The 16,766-nt window shown below is 47.2% G+C and overlaps 1 protein-coding gene across 1 annotated transcript in view; it reads left to right on the forward strand.

The window, feature by feature from the left end:
- Window positions 1-442: 442 nt before the first annotated feature.
- Window positions 443-16,766, forward strand: part of LOC311244046 (RING finger protein 207-like) — a gene marked incomplete at both ends in the record, with an annotated part of 62,310 nt that continues 45,986 nt past the window's right edge. Inside the window, 1 exon segment of the mRNA XM_084333456.1 lies at window positions 443-633. Within this exon segment, the coding sequence (XP_084189582.1) occupies window positions 443-633 (191 nt within the window).

Below are 16,766 nucleotides of genomic sequence, written 5' to 3' on the forward strand. Positions count from 1 at the left end.
ACTGAAGGTATATTTCTAGCATATTAAGTGTATTAAAAGTATATTTCTACCCATACATACTTTTCTGTGAGTATACTTGCAATATATTTTTTGGTACTTCTTATGCGCTTTCATGTACTAATTCAAAACACGTGTATTGTATGATAGTCATTCATATGCTGTGAAAGTAATCTAAGTGCAATTAAAAAAAAAGTATGTAAACGTATTAAAAGTATTATTTTGGTAAGCAAATTTATGTATAATTTCAATATATTTAAATACATCTTAAGTACATCTTTTAACATACTAAGTACAAATTAAGTAGTTTCAATTTAACACAACTTTAGTATACTTTCTGAATACATAAAAAGTATACTTCCAGATATGTATTTTTTTACTTGGATGTTGATATGATAAAGATGCTGCTGCTTTGTCTGAATGGTCCTGACCTGTTTTGTCCCAGATGTCTGGTGGGATATTCTGTCCTTTAGAGAATCTCTACAACCCGGATGGTGCCAACTGCCACCCATTGGTGTGCCTCCTCTGCCATGAGCAGTACGAGCACCCGTGCCTCCTGGACTGCTACCACACCTTCTGCGCCAGCTGCCTGCGGGGCCGGGCCGTGGAGGGGCGTCTCACCTGCCCTCTATGCAGGTAAGAAAGGACAGATCTTTACTGATAACATGAACGTTATGATGCCAGAATTTAGGACTGCCCCCATACATACAAAATACTATGATAAAACCATAGTATTTCTATGGTAAAACCACACTATAGTGATTCATCTTAGGTTTCTGTAACATTCCACTAGAGATATTATGGTATATCTACAGTATTTCTGTGATAAATAAACAACAGTTTTGTGTAGTTCCTTTATGTCTGGGCTTTTTCCATGTGGAAATTACATTTTTGGAGTAGGTTTTTGTAAATAAGGGCATTTAGCAGATTATCTTATCCAAAGCTCACAACAAGTGCAAGAGTGGAATGGAGCTAAACGTATTGTATAAATAACATAGCGAGCATGCTTGATTGATTGATTGAAAACTTGAATTAACAGATAGCAGAATGGGTACAGTACAGTACAGCTCAATACACACAATTGTTAAGGGGATGCAGACCAGAGAAAGACTTTCATCTTGTTTACATCAGGGTCCCCCATTTCCAATACATAATGACATTTATGACATACACAACATACAGATATACAGTACTGTTACATTTGTGACATACAAGATATGCAAATATACAGTACTGTTAAACAGAGATCCTAACAGTAAATATATACATCCGAAGGGGAGGGAACTGTACATTAGGAGGAGGTGGGTGGGTGGGAGGAAGGGGGGTTTCGGACATTTATGTAGCAAACAATGAGGAGCAGCTACAGTACAGATGGCAGATCAGCAGTGTCCAACTCCAGTCAATGGGTCTCATTCTCCAATATTTTCCAAAGACTTCTCTTAGGGCAACCATCTTGGAACCGACTGAGACAGAATCGACGACAAGTTCACTCTTATTCCCCAACGCATGGGGAAGATGTCTTAAGTGGCTCAAACGATCACAGCTGGGATACCGGCGTTGAGGAATGTCACCATTCTGAAACGTGAACGCGCGTCCCCGTCCAGGTCATTTGCATACAAACCACGCCTCCGAAGCGCCTTATAAAGGCAGCCAATAGGGCAGTGTGCAAATGAAATTGCAAAAAGTCAATAGTTAGACACACCTGTCCAGCTCATTAGAATGCAACTGATGATGCAGCCGTGTGAAAATGGTGGCCGATATGCGGAAGCGCTTTGCGACCGATCAAAATTAGATTAGATTAATGTATTGTCATCATATATAATACAGCTCGTGGTGCACCTGCCGCAGCATGCGCACGCGCACACACGCGCAGTACTGTATAGCCTATGTGCGTAATGAATGAACGCAGTATAGGATTATATTATTCTAATGACTTGTTTTATTAGTAGAGCAGCACAGATACTGCGCTGCCCGTAGTACAGTCCACCATGCAGTCCGCTCATGGTAAGCCCAACTCTGGCGGCCTTAATATGTGTACTGTACTTACTGTACATATAGGGCAGAGCATATAGTATCTACTAAATCCTAATGAAACAAGTCATTAGAATAATATAAGCCTACTGTTCATTCATTAGACACGTAGGCTATACTGTGTGCATGTGTGTGGCGCACACAACAAGACTTACATTTTTTACATTTACATTTAGTCATTTAGCTGACGCTTTTATCCAAAGCGACTTACAAGTTCTGTACGACAGGTCATCAGGAAGGATACAACTCTATCAGCTGAGTAACAATATTCATCAAAGTGTTGCGTGTTACAGTGTAGGTTAGTTTATTAGGACAAATGCATGACAGTAAGGTTAGTTAGGGTTAGAATTTTAATTTTTAAATTTTTTAAATTTTATTTCAGATAATGGTTGAAGAAGTGCATCTTTAGTCGACGGCGAAAGATTGGACGGGATTCGGCTGTCCTAACTGGGGTGGGTAGTTCATTCCACCATTGTGGGGCAAGGACTGAAAATAGGCGGCTTCTCTTTGATGACCCTCCCGGAGCTTGGATAGGAGTAGGTCTAAGGCGGCCAGAAGATGCAGAGCGTAGGGGTCTTGAGGGTGTGTAGTTAGAGACCATTGACCGGAGGTAGGCAGGAGCGGTTCCCTTTGCCGCACGGTATGCTAAGTCGAGGGCCTTGAAGCGGATACGTGCAGCAATGGGGAGCCAGTGCAGGTCCCTAAGAAGTGGGGTGACATGGGCCGACTTCGGTAGGTTTGAGATCAGGCGGGCCGCTGCGTTCTGAATGAGTTGAAGAGGCTTGGTGGCAGTGGCCGGGAGGCCAGCTAGCAGTGCGTTGCAGTAGTCGAGGCGGGAGATGACTGTTGACTGGACGAGGAGTTGGGTGGCTTCTTTTGTCAGGAAGGGGCGGATCCTTCTGACGTTGCTCAGGAGGAATCAGCAGGTTCTGGTTGTCGCTGCGATGTGAGCAGAGCAGTTCAACTGGTCGTCGAGAACAACACCAAGGTTCTTGGCGGTCGGGGACGCGGTCACAGCTGCATTCTCGACTGTGATGGAGAGGTCGGTCAGGGGGGAGGATTTGGCCGGCAGGTGGAGCAATTCTGTTTTGCTTAGGTTCAGTTTGAGGTGGTTGGTCGTCATCCAGGCGGAGATGTCGGACAGACAGGCCGAGATCCGCTCAGAGACGTGGATATCTGAGGGAGGGAAGGAGAGGAAGAGTTGAGTATCATCGGCATAACAATGATATGAGAAGCCATGAGACGTGATAATGTTACCCGGTGATTTAGTGTAGAGGGAGAAGAGAAGGGGTCCTAGGACCGAGCCCTGGGGGACACCCGTCCGCAGGGGGCGGGTGGCCGACAGAGTCCCTCTCCATGACACTTGGTAGGAGCGGTCATTGAGGTATGATGTCAGCCATGTCAGCGCAGATCCAGCCACTCCCATTCCTGCGAGGGCCGCGAGGGGGATCTGATGGTTGACTGTGTTGAAGGCTGCAGATAGATCTAGGAGAATCAGGACAGAGGAGAGGCGCCTCTGTGACCGCAATGAGGGCCGTTTCTGTCGAGTGGCCAGTCCGGAAGCCAGACTGATTAGGGTCTAGGAGGTCATTCTGTAAGACAGTGTTTCTCAAAGTGGGGGGCGCGCCCCCCAGGGGGGGAGCAGAGGCATGACAGGGGGGGCCTTGAGATTTATAAAAAAATATATATATTTTTTTTTGGATTACAGAAAATTATCACTAAAGTGCTATCTGTTGCAGCTGCACTGTTCTCCACGAAATAATGAAAATCATTATTTAATAAAACACAGAAAAGGATCACCAAGTTACTCTGGATAAAAAAAAACTTTACAGACAACATTGAGACAAAGCTTCCTGACACATCTCCATCCAAACTCTTGGAAGAACTCTTTGAAATCTCATCTGATACCACCTAGAGAGCTAGTTTCAGAGTGTGGTGCTGAGTACCAAGTATCTCATCCCATGGCCCACCAAGTATCTCATAATGCAGCAGTTAAGGTGTTAATACCATTCACTGAGCACCACATACAGTATCTGTGTGAAGCTGGCTTTTCATCCATGACAGCTCTGAAAACAAAATATAGGGCCAATTTGAAAGGTCACGATATTGGTGTTATTTCAATAAATTTAAACATGGCCCATTTCATGACTATTTTGTTGGGGCGAGGGGGGGGGGGCCAAAATATTTTGGTCCGCCAAAGGGGGGCCTGACAGAAAAAGTTTGAGAAGCACTGCTGTAAGAGATAAGCAGTAAGTTGGTTGGATACAGCACGTTCAAGTGTTTTAGAAAGGAAGGAGAGAAGAGAGACAGGACGATAGTTGCCTATCGTATGGGGTTCAGGTTTTTTTTTTATGAGGGGCGTGACTCTGGCTTGTTTTAGGGAGGTGGGGACCACCCCCGAGTTGAGTGAGGAGTTGATGGTTGCAGTTAGGAATGGGAGGATGTCCGGTGCTATGGTCTGGAGGAGTGGGGAGGGTAGCCGGTCCAGCTGGCATGTAGTCGGACGGTTCGACGTTACCAGTGTCAGGATCTCGGCTTCTGTAATGGGAGAGAAAGATGACAGAGTGAAGGATGAGGTTCTCGATTCAGTGTTTGGAATGGCTGGGGGTTGGGAGAAGGAGCTGCGGATGTTCTCCACTTTTTCCTCAAAGAAGATCGCAAAGTCTTCGGCAGAAAAAGATGAGGGAGGAGGGGTGGGGGGGGGGGGAGTGAGGAGGCAGGACATGGTAGCATGCAGTTTGCGAAGATTCTTGGCAGAGGCCTCGATCCTATGGTGAAAGAAAGAAGCTTTGGCATTCGTAATGGTTTTGGAGAATGTTAACAAGAGGTTGTGATATGTGTCGATGTCAGCAGTGAGGCGTGACTTTCTATACTTCCTCTCAGCCGCTCTCAGGACCTGTCTTTGTTCTCTCACTGCATGGACTGGGTGGGGAACGGCGGGCAGGTTTCTCAACGAGGGGACAGAGCTTGTCGAAGGAGTTGCAAGGGCTGAGAGGAGGGTGGAGGTTGCCATCTCTGTGGGGAGAGCAGAGAAGGTGTCACTCAAAGGTAGAGCGGATATTATGTCAGAGGAGAGGGTGGAGGGAGGGGGATAGGGAGGGCAGGTTGCGTCTGAGTGAGACGGTTTGAGTTGGGATGAAGACCTTCCGGTTAAGCATGAGAGTTAGTGAGAAGGATATGAAGGAATGGTCAGATACATGTAGGGGAGTTACCATGGTGTTAATGATGCTGGAGTTACGGGAAAATATGAGATCCAATGACTTATGGAATATTATGCAGTGTATTTCCACGTGATTAGCTTTAGTTCTTATTTATTTATTTATCCACTGTCATTTGCAGTGTTGGTGTAGTAGGCTACATAGTGTATTTCAATATCTGTTTTATTGATTGATGATATATTTGAAGGAATGCAGGTTATAGCTACAGTATATCAAACAAATGACTGTCCCATTGTACCAATCAATGGGATATATTGCATGTTGGCTATAACCTGCATTATTTCAAATGTATAATTAATCAATAAAACAGAGTGGCTGGGTGGCGTAGCGGAGATTGCGCTCGTCACCAATGCAAGAGACTCCGGTATCGAATCCCAGTCTCAGCATTGCCTTCGGCTTGGGCCGGCCGTCGTACTGGCTCATTTGGCAGAGTCAGCGGGTGGAAATCTATGGGTGGGGATTGGACGTTGTGGACAGCGACCCCTACAGGTCGGTTGGGAAACGCCTGCACAGCAGAGACAGGAAGTGGCGAGGGTAGTGTGAGCCTCCCATGCGTTACACCTCGCCAATGAGAGTCCGCACTGGCAGGCGAAAAGATGCGACAGGCTGCCTCCTCGTGTGCCGGAGGGAACACGTGATGCAAGGCTTCTATCCTCTCTACAACCGACCAGTGGGGGGCATAGTCGAGCAACATTCAAGACAGGGGAGGGGAGAATTGGATACACGAAATTGGGATGGGAGAAAAATAAGGAGAAAAAGTGGATAAAAAAAAAAAACATCAATAAAACAGATATGTAACAAATAAGAAATACAAATTCCACAGAAGGCATTAAATAATTATTATTTTCAATCATTTCACAATAATTGCATAATTGTGTTTGAATATCTGAGTAATTAAAGTAATTATACATTTGTCCAAAATAGCTGGTTCAGATATGGTTAATCCAGCTGCCCTGTGATCAGATTAATCCATATTATTTATTTTTCCAACATCAAATGCGTAATTTATTATCGTACAAATATTGTCATATTTATTGAAATTATGATTAATTAATTAATTCCAAGGAGGCCTGTAGGGTTGATATGAAGGAATCACTATGATTCCTCCCAAATTAAGCCATTAACCCATTCAGTACCAACCACAAGTATAGTCGGGTTAACTCGCCATCGCTTGAGTGCCAATCACGAGTATAGTCGGGTTTTAATCGTTATTTCTTTTATTAGTGATATCCATTCATTTTTCATCCATCCAGCCTGATGTTATCATTGGGAATGGGTCTGAGCTCGCAAAGGGCAAACACCGCCACCTATCGTCTCCCAGATGGTATTGCACATCATTGGATTGGATTGGCTGGGACTGTGCATCAAAAAAATAAGTTCGGTCCAGGTTTTACTTCTCGGGCATGCAGCTGGATACTATTGCATTGACTGGGGGGACTGGGAGCATCGTGGATTACGTGTTTTGGACTATAACGTTGGATCAATGGACGCAATCGATATTTGGAATGGCGATCAGGAATTGGATTCATCTTTTTGCATGACATCAGATGTGAGGTAAGGCCTCATGTTACGAATCTTGGGGTAATCAGATGTTCCTTTCTCCGCCATCGGCGTGCGTGCGTGTGTGTGTGTGTGTGTGTGTGTGTGTGTGTGTGTGTGTGTGTGTGTGTGTGTGAGGTTCGCGCCGACCAAAGTACGGAGAAGCGATTTTTCAGACCCCGCTTCTCTTCGTACATGAGGACACATATACTATCGATAATCTAGCGTTTAGTTTAAGCATTCGGAAATATCCCCGTCCTCCCATTGATTAAAGCGGTGGCAATCTAGACCTAATTTCCCAGAAGGGGCGTGGCACTCAATGTGTTAAGAACACGGAGCACACAGTCTGTCAAGTTAAGTGTGCTCCTCAGCACTCTGCTCCTGCTCTCAGCCACGGCCGAATCCAATCTTAGGGACGGTTAGGGAATCCCACAACCGGCCCTAATATGTCTCAAATCGGCCTGAGAGCAAATTTGTTGTCGTAAATCCGTTGGAGAATGAGACCCAATGTCTGGAGAAAAGGAGCTTATATGGGAATTGAAAATGGGGGACCCTGATGTAAACAAGATGAAAGTATTTCTCTGGTCTGCATCCCCTTAACAATTGTATGTATTGAGCTGTACTGTACTGTACCCATTCTGCAATCTGTTAATAAACTTTTCAATCAATCAATCAATCAGGAGTGGCCTATCGCAAAAAGCCATGAATTCCAAATGGATTCACAGACGGTTGGTCATTACCCAAATGACAGCTGATTAGCTGTTCATGCCAATTGGCGAGGTCTGGCAGTGGAAGTGGCCTATGCAATTTTTAGCTAGGACACACTATAGCACATAGACCACTGCACTTCCGCTGTTACATTGAGTTCATGGAGGAGAGAGCCGTGGGAGAAAATGAATGAATGTGGAGGAGAGCCTTGACATGCTATGGTTGTTGGGGTGCTGGAGACGCAGATTGCCCATGGAGTCTCTGGATTGTCCAGAGATCTAGGTTTATCAATCTGCGTATGCAGAGTTCGGGAGTTGGTGCGAAGAAGTGACTATAGGTCGGCAGAGAAAGTGCCGATCGACTTGGGATTGGTCTATCCGTGTTCAGGAGACTCAGATTCAGGCGTATAAAAGTCTATTGGATCATGTCTCCCGCACCCCACACCCCACACTCGACTCCACCCCACAGCTGTAGCCACATTCATAAATCACCAAATTTTATTTCAACCAAAAATGCTTAAACAATAATGTTATTGATAGAAGGGAACTCATTTTGTGCAAAAATGGAAAGCTTTTCAATGTTCATGAGGCAGAATTGTTACAATAGCCGATAATCCATTTTCCCAATGATAAATCCCTATACGGGTGGACCTCACGGGCGTACCGAAGTTGCGTCAGACTACACCTCCCTATAGATGCAAAACATTCTCTCATAAAGTAAACTGCAACATTGCTAACGTAACGTTACACTGATAACATACATTGCTAACGTTATGATAACCCACCACACGTCTGAATTTAACACTGTTGTTTCAGAACCATCAACATGGATATACCAAACTTTAAACTGATCAATTCAATGTTATAGCTTGGTTTTCTATCTTTAAATGTGGCATGGAGGTCAAGTGCACGTGTGTGTGAAATTGTGAATGCAATTTTGTGCTGTACAGACCAGGGCATGCAGTAAAATCACAAGGAATACAAATGTTTTTAATTCAAATAAAATAAATAATAATAATAATAAAATCTATTTAAATTAAAATAGAAAGAGCTCACATAGGCATCAATCCACACAATAGTGCATAGCACAAATCAACAAAATAAAAACAGATCATAGGCATAGGCACAAAAACACCAGGCTAGCGAATAAAAGTGTGTTTTGAGCCTGGACATAAAGGAATAAACAGAGGATAGAGAATAAAAGTGTGTTTTGAGCCTGGACATAAAGGAATCAACAGAGGATAGTGAATAAAAGTGTGTTGAGCCTGGACATAAAGAAATCAAAACAGGATAGTGAATAAAAGTGTGTTTTGAGCCTGGACATAAAGGAATCAAAAGAGGATAGTGAATAAAAGTGTTTTGAGCCTGGACATAAAGGAATCAACAGAGGATAGTGAATAAAAGTGGGTTTTGAGCCTGGACATTAAGGAATCAACAGAGGATAGTGAATAAAAGTGGGTTTTGAGCCTGGACATCAGCAGATTTAATATACTGTGTGACCTGAAAAAAACTACTATGCCCATTGTATTGTACTTGTCTCAATTCAGCTCTGGTTTCAATGATAATGTTTTTCTGTGAAAGGACGTTGGTGAACATACCTATTCAACATTTTGTCCATGATTCAGACATAAATAGTACAATTCCGTAGGGAATAGTGGGCACTATACTGCAATGGCAGGAAACATTATATTATATTAGATAACATTTGATTAGATTAGATTGAAATCTATTGTCATCATACAGCACAAGTACAGTACAATGAAAAATAAGTTGGCATCTAACCAGAGTGCAAGGTAACAGTAAAGTGCATCACATACAAGTGATTAAATTGAATATATATATTACAAAGCTACTGAGCTACTAAATATGCTAATCTGATGTATGTACAGTATTATTATGTACTGTGATACAATAAATAAATAGACTGTGGTAGTGAGCCATACTGGGCAGTGGTATAAGAGCAGGTATGGGATATATACAGATATAGCTGCATATAGTGCACAGTGGGTATACAGGTACGTATGTATACAAGAATATATGCAGATATAATCATACAGATGTAGATATATATATACAGTATATTGTACTATATATGGCTATGATACAGTGTTATATGGGTAGACTATAGGTTGAGGTAGTTAGTTATGATTACAGTGTTTGTACGGTGTGGGCAACAGAGCCTAGAGTATAGGCAATGGAGTTAGTTCACTGCAGGGTTGACATGTATGCTTTGGAACTATCTTTACATGCAGCCAGTCAGTCCAGTCAGCTGACATCAATCAAAGAATTCAGAGTGTTTCTATTTGTGTCTGTGTTACCAGAGAACAAAAGCTTGACAGCTGACATCCAACCCAGGTTACTGGTAAAAGGCCAAATCAGTGATCCAGACATATTTTCATACTCGTCTAGTTGATCGACTGAGGTCTTGATACAAGTGTAGCACCCTTGGAAAATATATTAATGTGGTTTAATTTGGTGTTTGCGATATATTACCATATTTGTTGTGAAGGATCAGATTAAACCGAATATATATATTTATTTATGGATATATATTTAATAGTATTTGTATATCGTTTGATATCCCCTGTATATTCCTTGTACATATACACTGAATATCCCTTTAGTCTACTAACAGCCCATAATAGTTTCATTCTACCATTGGACGAGAACCTGGCGCCAGCAGCCAAGCCCCTTGGTTCAAGTTCAATCGTGCCGACGAACATGTCGTTACAAGCCCGGTTCCGCGTAGGAATACGTCTGGCGAAATACGAATGGTACTATTTGTTCACAGCGCATATATATATGGCGCAAGTAAAGTAGAACTTTCTTTTAGTCCATTAGTCCTTTACCCTCCAACCTAGTAACAGACGTGAAGCCTCACCCACGACGCACGTGTGGTGCAGTATGGCCTACTTGGCCTCAGAATAGGCATTGAGACATCGTGTGGATTAATAGTTGAATTGTCATAGTTTGGCACTATACCGTCGAGTGGGACGTATTTCTATTAAGTTAATAATAGTCTATTATGTATGGTGCATCGTTCGGTTAGAGTTATAGAGTGAGCAGTACCCCCATCGTTCCTGACGTTATCTGGAGTCTTAACCAGGCTGGGCAGACCACGTGTGGTGCTTGCATCCGAGGAGCTCCGGGCCAGGACGAGTGGACCTGTACATTGGATTACTTTACCCGGACGACGGCGAGCCTTCCACGGCTTGGATTATCTACGTGCTTTGGGTGCTTTGATTATGCCATGGATAACAGCCAACACTGTTGGAACTACCCCCCCGAGAGGAGTCCAGGTGAGACGGCGCTCTACCCCGAGTGAGGTCGCCTCACGTCTCTTCGTTGTGGACCGGCAGCGACCGTCTACAAGAGGGCCCAGCTGTATTCATCTGCGGACCGAGGTTCTGTGGGCACCGTGTTCAGCACTCTGAATTCTCCCAAGAAATCGTCGGCCAGATGGGATACCGCCAGCGGCTCTCCTAACCCCCCCCCCCTACTGACTTACAACCAGCGGGACCCCCCCTTTAGTGTATCCAGCTATAATCATTTAAGTACCATCGCTATAGTTCCCTAAAGAACCAGGTTGTATACTTGCTCCCTGCGTAACCAGAGATTGGACATTCAATGTTGATTTACCTACGAATACTCATTTGCCTTACAAGTGCATTTCAAATCATGAATGTCATTAAGTGAACGTTGTATATACCCTTTGCTATATAAAATATTCGATTTATACATTTGTGTGGACTTCGTTTCATCAGGTGGGAAAGTGTTCATCATATCTATATCATGTACTGGATGGCCAGAAGTTAAAGTACAAGCGGTAGTGGTTTAATAATACCATACTTATCAATACAGTCAGGGAATTGTACCCCTCAGTTACAATTGGTCCTTCGAGCCGGATGGTAACTAGTGTAATATTAATATAGTGTTATTAATATTGAAATGGCCTATGATGAACACTCCACGAAACGGTCCTCCTAACGTAGAACGCCCGCAGCGCAGACGACAGCCACCTCAGTACTTAGAGGATTACGCTGTCAGTCAACTACCTAGCCTTCGACAAACGGTAAACGCGGTAAAACTAGAAAGTAAAATTATGTCTGACCTTAACGACCAGGTTTCCCCGACCACAGAGGCCCTAGTGGGTTCTAATGTAACTGACCAAGCTCACGGTGGGGACCAGGAGGGAGCTGACATGCCTTTACCCCCCGCCAATACCGAAGAAGTAGTCCCCGACCAGCCCCGGGAGGAAGACAACCCTACAGAGAGAGAACTCTGCACGGAAGAAGAGGAGGAGAGCGCCGAGGAAATAGAGCTCCAGGACTCCCCAACGAGTACAGCCAGGAGCGGCTCACCCAGGAGCGGCTCACCTCTACAACCGTCTTCCCCCAGCGAAGCGGAGAGGATGCTATCACAGGCGTTCCTCGTCAGCCTGACAGCCGCTACTGAACGCGATCGACTTCAGGGTGAACGTGATCGACTCCAAGCACAGATGCTTATCGAGCGCGAACAACTCCAAGCGCAGCAACGGAGCGAAGAAGAGCGCATACGCCTGGAGATGAGACGCCTTCAGACGGAAGAGAATATGGCAAGAGACCGGGCCGACGCACAGCGCGCCGCTGCCGGTGCCCAAAGAGAAGCAGATCTCACCAAGCGCGAAGCCGAGCGCGACAAGTTACAAGCGCAACTAATGGAGCAGCTGATCCTCAAGGCAACACCCTCTCCCTCCGCCAGGGGTTCAAGGAACTCGTCGAGACAACAGTCAAGGGCAGCGTCTCCTAACCGAGCAAGCGACCCTGAACTTGACCAACAGACCAAGCCTATACCCCCCGCAGACCCCCTTCCCAGACCGGTCCAAGCGAGACCCAGCTACAAGGAAGGAGCGGCATACACTGCGGAGAAGCTAAATAAACGACTACAGGATCTAGAGGACCTGATAGAAGAAGAAGAGGGAGAGGAGGAGAACCAAGCCCGACGACAGCACAGTACTCCACCGGACCAGGAGGTCCAGTACAGCCCAGGCTATACCCCCGCGGCGCTGCGCTACAGACCCCCGACTCTATTCACGGGTGAGCATGACGCACGACCAGCCCCGAGGAACAGCACCTGGACCAGCGGGCCATGGTACCCTGCCGGTACCAGCCCACAGAGAGGCGCAAGAGGAGACTCGCCTAGGAGGTCTCTCCCCCAACGCTCGCCGATGTATCAGCCATCCACGGCGTCATACATTGCCACGCCGACGTTTCCAGACTTCACCTATGAGAATCGAGCACAGTACACGGAGCTCCGGATGTGCTTAGAGACAATGATGGTGGATGTCGCCGATGAACGCCACAAGTATGCAATATTACTGAAGCACCTGAAAGTACCGCGAGCGCACAATATAGCGCTAGCCTATGCCACCTCTACGACCCCATACACCGTGGCTCTAGCAGCGCTGGACCAGAGATATGGACGTATATGGGATTACGTAATCCAAGAGATAAGGCATATTGATCGCCTACCCCCAGCAACAGACAATCGCTCATTAGACGACCTGTCTATAAAAGTGCAGTCCCTGGTAGGGATGCTGGGAGCGCAACGAGAAAAGGGTATGCACGAGCTATACGCCAACTCTAACGTCGAGAGGATTTTAGAGAAGCTGCCACCCGCCAGACAAGAGCGTTTTAGGCGGCAGAGAGACCACCGTGATCCTAACGGTCCCGAACCATCCCTCCTCGATCTAGCCGACTTCCTGGCGAGAGAAGTCAGCAGCTTACGACTGGATACGTTCGTGCGGAGCACACCAAGCTCCAGAGAGGGACCCAGGAGAATAAACGATGGAAGAAGATCGGTGACTGTCATGCACCAATCAGAGTCAGTACCGAGCAGTAAGAGCCACAGTACCCCCTCGAGAAAAGAGAAGTGGAAGATGGTGTGCCCCTACTGCGAGAAGGAACACTGGCTGTCACAATGTGACCTGTTCACAAAGATGAATGCAGAAGAAGTGAGTCAATGGATAAAGTCCAACAGGCGCTGTTACCGATGTGCGCGCAGTCACATGGCAGCCGAATGCCGCCTAAAGAAAAGGTGCAGTCGGTGTGACGGAGCCCATCTAGATGTACTACACGACAGTAACAGAAGAAGGCCTGCACCTGCACCATCGAGCAGCACCAAGGCAAGTGTCATGTACATTGACCCCGCCAGCAGCAGCGGCGCCCAAGTGCTCTTAAAGGTAGTCCGTGTGACATTGAGCTACCAAGATAAAGTCATGGACACTTACGCCGTCCTTGATGACGGGTCAGAGAAGACCCTTCTGCTCGCGTCCGCTGCGGCCCAGCTGGGACTGCGGGGGAGCGAGAACCAAATGACGATTCGGACAATAAGAAGAGATTTAAAGACGATAAAGGGCGAGAATGTCTCCTTCACTATCGCAGCAAGCGGGCAGCCAGAGCGACGGTATAGGATTACAAATGCTTTCACCAGCCAAGAAATAGGACTATCGCAGTACACCTACCCCATCGCCAAGCTGATGGATAAATATGTGCACCTGCGTCAACTACCTATCCCGCTCATAGACGGCGCCACCCCGACCCTGCTGATAGGCTCCGACCATGCAGACCTCATCGTCCCGATTGACCGGGTCCATACAGGACCCCGAGGCTGTCCTGCAGCAGTCGAGACCCGCCTAGGGTGGACACTACAAGGCCCCCTCGCTAAATCTCTCAACCGAACAGCAGCCACTAGCTGCCTCCACTCCAGAGCGACAGAAGAAGACACCACTCTCCTGCAGCATGTCGAGAGGCTATGGACACTAGAGACAATGCCCTTTAAGAACGAAAAGAAAGACATTCGTTCTAAAGAAGACATTTACGCCATCAACCTCCTCGAGCAAGGGACAAAGAGAGTCACAGTCGGCGGAGTGATGAGATACGCAACTCCACTCCTGAGGCGAGAGGGAATGCCCACCTTTCACGCAAAGAAAGACGCCACGGAGCGGTATCTATTGAACACAGAGCGGCGCCTAGCCAAAGACCCCGCTCAAGAGAGTGTGTACCGCGCTGAGATTGAGAAGCTAATCACAGCGGGACACGTGACAAAGATTGACATTAAAGAGGCCGATCAGACGACCGAATCATGGTACGTGCCGCACCACAAGGTCCACCACAACGGCAAGGATCGCATTGTGTTTAACTGCAGCTACCAGATCGGATCCCAAAATCTGAATAAAGAGCTCTTGCCCGGCCCCACACTCGGCCCCTCTCTACTAGGCGTGCTACTACGCTTCCGCCAGGACAAGGTGGCTATCAGCGGGGATATCAAAGGGATGTTCCTGCAGGTGAGACTAGTGGAGGAGGACAAGCCCCTGCTGCGGTTCCTATGGAGAGAGAGGATCGGAGATGAGAACCCAGCCATCTACCAGTGGGAAGTCCTCCCCTTCGGAACCACATGCAGCCCGTGCTGTGCTACATTTGCACTACAGAAACACGTCGCAGAGGACCCAGCAGCAGATGAAGAGGTCCGACACAGTGTGAAGAACAGTTTCTACGTGGACAACTGTTTACAAAGCGTTTCGACTCAAGAAGAAGCCGAGGCTCTCCTAATCAAGCTACGCGCCTCCCTGATCAAAGGCGGCTTTGATCTCAGGCAGTGGGCCAGCAGTGACCTGCACGTATTGCGCAGCCTCTCCCCCGCGGACAAGGCTGCCAGCAGCGAGACCTGGATGGCGACAATCCCAGGAGAAGCCCAAGAAATGACACTAGGACTAGTCTGGCGCTTCAAAACAGACTCGCTCCACTATAGACACAAACCCCTGACCACGGAGCAGGGAAGGTCGACGGCGATACCGACCACCAGACGGAGTGTGTACAGAACACTCGCCAGACAATATGACCCGTTGGGATGTATTCTACCTTACACCACCAGGGCAAAGATGATTGTACGAGCACTATGGGACAAGGACCAGGGCTGGGACGACCCAATACCCGCACACCTTGCCTCCACATGGAGAGAGTGGGAGACGGAACTCCGCTCACTCCCAGGCGTTAATATACGCCGCAGCTACTTCCCACCCACAGTGAGGCCAGAGACATGCAAGATGGATCTACACGTCTTCAGTGACGCCTCCGAAGTAGCCTATGGATCGGTGGCCTACTTGCGTGCCCAAGAGAAGGGAGGAGAGATACACACTGCTTTCATCCTGGCTCGCTCAAGAATAGCCACACGAAAGCAACAATCTATCCCGCGTCTAGAGCTCTGCGCAGCCCTAGCAGGAGCGCATCTAGCCACGTTAATCCAACGTGAACTCACCATTCCGGTGCACAGAACAATCTTGTGGTCAGATTCCACGACAGTACTCACATGGATCAAGTCTGATTCATGCAGATACAAGGTCTTCGTGGGAGTCAGAGTCACCGAGATTCAAGAGTTAACAGAAGCAGCGAGCTGGCGGTATGTGGACACCAAACACAACCCAGCTGACGTCATCACCCGGGGAATGTCCCTAGATGACCTCACCCGTCGCAACCTCTACAGTGACGGACCAGAGTTCCTCCAGCTCCCGGAAGAAGAGTGGCCTACGCCCACCCCACGGGAAGCGAGTAAAGAGGAGGCTGAGAACAAGAAACCTATGTTCTGTGGACTGAGCACAGTCGCCTCCACAGACCCCAACATAGATGACTGCATTACCCTACAGAGTGCGCAGCTAAAGACATTCCTGTGGCACCACCCAGAGATTCAGTCCACTGCCGACATTTCAGCAGCTGACTACGAAGAAGCAGAACTTCTTCTACTACAACGAGCCCAGAGAGACTCGTTCCCCGATGAGCTAGACTGTCTACAGGGAGGAATGCCCGTCCCATCAGACAGCAGACTGCTCCACCTGGCACCCGAGAGCGACGCCCATAATCTCATCAGAGTGGGTGGTCGTCTGCGGAGAGCCCCCGATCTACCGGATGACATTAAGTACCCAATAGTCTTGAACAGCCGACACAAGGTCACAGAGCTGATCATAAAGAAATACGACGAGGATGTACACCACGCAGGAGCAGAGAGAGTCTTCGCGGAGATCAGACGTCGCTATTGGATACTTCAAGGAAGAGAAGCGGTGCGACGCTTCCAGCGAACCTGTCTAGACTGCCGAAAGTAGCGCGCGCAGCCCAGCATACCCCGGATGGCTGACCTACCTCCCTGTCGCCTCCGACTCGGCGACAAGCCGTTCCACTCCACAGGCATGGACTGTTTTGGCCCGTTGTATATAAAGAGAGGAAGAGGAACCGAGAAGCGGTGG

This window comes from Notolepis coatsorum (assembly GCF_963971535.1).
Source record: "Notolepis coatsorum genome assembly, chromosome: 17".
Classification (NCBI taxonomy): domain Eukaryota; kingdom Metazoa; phylum Chordata; class Actinopteri; order Aulopiformes; family Paralepididae; genus Notolepis; species Notolepis coatsorum.